At 45.3% G+C, this 3445-nt stretch overlaps 1 gene segment (V, D, J or C); it reads left to right on the top strand.

The window, feature by feature from the left end:
• Positions 1 to 1336: 1336 nt before the first annotated feature.
• Positions 1337 to 3223, top strand: LOC112617623. The segment is given in 2 exon segments: positions 1337 to 1575; positions 1684 to 3223. Coding segments are annotated over 2 exon segments (573 nt in total).
• The last annotated feature ends 222 nt before the right edge of the window (positions 3224 to 3445 follow it).

Here is a 3445-nt window from a genome sequence, read left to right as displayed (position 1 = left end):
TTCCAAATATTGCATGACATGGCACCCTGAACTACTTTAAAAAACAAACAAGGCCGGGCGCGGTGGCTCAAGCCTGTAATCCCAGCACTTTGGGAGGCCGAGACTGGCGGATCATGAGGTCAGGAGATCGAGACCATCCTGGCTAACACGGTGAAACCCCATCTCTACTAAAAAATACAAGAAACTAGCCGGGCGAGGTGGCGGGTGCCTGTAGTCCCAGCTACTCAGGAGCTGAGGCAGGAGAATGGCGTGAACTCGAGAGGCGGAGCTTGCAGTGAGCTGAGATCCGGCCACTGCACTCCAGCCTGGGCCACAGAGCGAGACTCCGCCTCAAAAAAAAAAAAAAAAAAAAACTCCTATTTCAATGAACAAAAATCCTCTCATAAAGAGATCACACCCACAGGATCACATACACACACACCCACCCCACACACATACACCCATTCATCTTAGAACAGAGTCCAAGACCCACCCACACACATGATCCTCAGTCCTTTTTTATTTTATTTTATTTATTTTTATTATTTTTTTATCATACTTTAAGTTCTAGGGTACATGTGCCCAACGTGCAGGTTTGTTACTTATGTATACATGTGCCATGTTGGTGTGCTGCACCCATCAACTCATCATCTACATTAGGTATTTCTGCCAGTGCAAACCCTCCTCCCTCCCCCCACCTCACTACAGGCCCCACTGTGTGATGCTCCCTACCCTGAGCCCATGTGTTCTTATTGTTCAATTCCCACCTATGAGTGAGAACATGCGGTGTTTGGTTTTCTTTCCTTGTGCTAGTTTGCTGAGAATGATGGTTTCCTGCTTCATCCATGTCCCTACAAAGAACATGAGCTCATGCTTTTTTATGGCTACATAGTATTCCATGGTGTATATGTGCCATATTTTCTTAATCCAGTCTATCATTGATGGACATTTGGGTTGATTCCAAGTCTTCGCTATTGTGAATAGTGCTGCAATAAACATACGCCTTGGGTGGTACCTCCAAGTGTCCTTGTAGATGTGAAAAGCAAGGTGGTTCATTTCCCTAATCAGAGACTTCCTGGCAGGAGAAGGTCCTGGCATTAGCATTAGCTGCTGCAACTCTGAAGAGCAGGTTGTGAGCCTGCTGTGGGACTGCCCTCTCCCAAGGGCCATGGCTAGCTGGTGCAAGGGTCGGCTTTCCCCACATCTGCGCTCCCTCTGCTGCAGGCCTGAGCTCTCCACGCCCCTGGCTCTCTCCTGCAGAGGGCCTGCTCTCAGCTGCCACAAGAGGGCGCAGGAGAATGGACCTGAGCAGAGAGCCAGGAGCTCCACTGCTTGGTCCTCCCAGGCACCACCCCTGCTGGGAGGAAGGCTTGGGAGTCCCCTGAGACAGATCCTCAGCCACTTCTCTCTGCCTGTGTCTCAGAAAGACCAGCTCCTCCTACTGTCTTCTGTGCTAGGGATCACTTCCTTGCTGAGTGGGACCTGAGTTTTGAGAGGATCTTCTGCTCCTCTTCATCTGATCCCTTTCCTTCCAAGGCCCAAGAGAGGAAGGCATGTGGTGGGCCCCAGTCCTGCTTCTAGCTCTCCTGTCTCCTGGTGAGTGTGCTGCCTATAGAGAGGTTTTGTTTTGTTTTGTTTTCTTCTTTTGCAAGGGGTGCCATACTAAGGAATGACTCATTATATTTTGTGTTGCTTCCATTGCAGCCAGTCAGAAATCTTCCAATTTGGAAGGGAGAACAAAGTCAGTCACCAGACCGACTGGGTCATCTGCTGAAATCACCTGTGATCTTCCTGAAGTCAGTAGCTTCTACATCCACTGGTACCTACACCAGGAGGGGAAGGCCCCACAGCGTCTTCTGTACTATGACTCCTCCAACTCCAGGGTTGTGTTGGAATCAGGAATCAGTTCAGGAAAGTATGATAGTTATGGAAGCACAAGGAGGAGGAACTTGAGATTGAGACTGCAAAATCTAATTGAAAATGATTCTGGGGTCTATTACTGTGCCAACTGGGACAGGCACAGTGATTCAGACCTGCTGAACACCACACTGAAAATCTGCCGTGTGGCTGCTTCTAGTACACAAGACAGAACCACCCCATCTCACTTCCTGCCACCCAATTTACTGTACGCTGAACAAGAGAAACACAGCTTAACTCCTGATCTCCCCTACAGGATTACACTCCCCTGGCAGCAGCTGCCCCCTGTTCCCCACCCTCCCCCAGGACTTCCCTGAAGACCAAGCTGCCATCTCAGCTAAGCCTTAGCGAAGCAGCCTGGCTGAGAGCAAGGTTCTTTAGTTCTCCTAGGACGTGGGGGAGGCCCACTCACTCTGCTGCCTAGGACAGACAGGTACACCTAGGGTCCAGCTGTGAAGCAAGATATTTTGAACAGCAAATGGGAAGGGTATTTATACTGAATCGTGTATCCCATGATCCAGAGATCACAGCCGAGAGTGGTGCTTATTCCTTATGTCTATAACAATATAAGCAATGCCATAATTACCACTAAAACACCAGGCCTAGATATGCAGGTGAACATTCTCTCCCTCTGCCCTCCCTTTTATTCTCTCTCTCTTCTTTCTTACTTCTTTGCTTGCTTTTATTATTTTGCTCTCTCTCCCTTCCTTCTTCCATCCCTCCATCCCTCCCTCCCTCCCTCATTCCTTCCTTCCCTCCCTTCCTCCCTTTTTCCTTCCATCCATTCTCCTTCCTTTTTTTCCTTCCTTCCTTCTTTGCTTTTATCTCTCTTTCTTTCCTTTTTGGGTACATAATCAGACTACTTTTTCCACAAAATCATTGAAATAATTTTCCTCTATTTGTTCGTGCCAACATTGATGCAGTTACTTTGAATGTTCAATCTTCATTTTTATATTTTGGAAATTTGTTGTGTTACTTTGTTTTGTTTCATATTTGTTTTGTATATACAAAACATTTACATGGAACTGAAGTCAAAATTATAGAAGATGCATTTGAAGATTTTAGCATCCATTGTAGAGTTCGCGTTCCTCTTTTCTCCCTCACCCTATAGGTAAAAATATTTTTATGAGTTTTCTTGAACTTTTTAACATTGTTTGTCATAGCACAGTATGTATCAATTCTATTTAAATGACATATTTATATTTTTGTTCTTATATTTGGTTTTTATACATTTTAATCAATCTCTTATTTTCCCATGTCTGGATTTTGTGTCTGACTTCTAAAGGTGCACATACTTCATAAGTATGCATACGGAAATCCATATCATGTATTTGAATGTTTTTATGCATTGATTATTTAATGATGGCATCATTGGTCTATCAGGAATTTTTATACAATAATTACTGTATTAGTAATAATAATACTGGCCAGGCCTGGTGGCTCATCCTGTAATCCCAGCATTTGGGTAGTCCGGTTGTTAGGATCACTTGAGGCCAGGAGATTGCAACCAGCTTAGCCAACATGGTGAAACCCTGTCTCTACTAAAAAT

Source organism: Theropithecus gelada, unplaced genomic scaffold, assembly GCF_003255815.1.
Source record: "Theropithecus gelada isolate Dixy unplaced genomic scaffold, Tgel_1.0 HiC_scaffold_2880, whole genome shotgun sequence".
Classification (NCBI taxonomy): Eukaryota; Metazoa; Chordata; class Mammalia; order Primates; family Cercopithecidae; genus Theropithecus; species Theropithecus gelada.
Note: the sequence above shows the minus strand (reverse complement) of the source record. Positions and strands in the feature narration are given on the sequence as shown.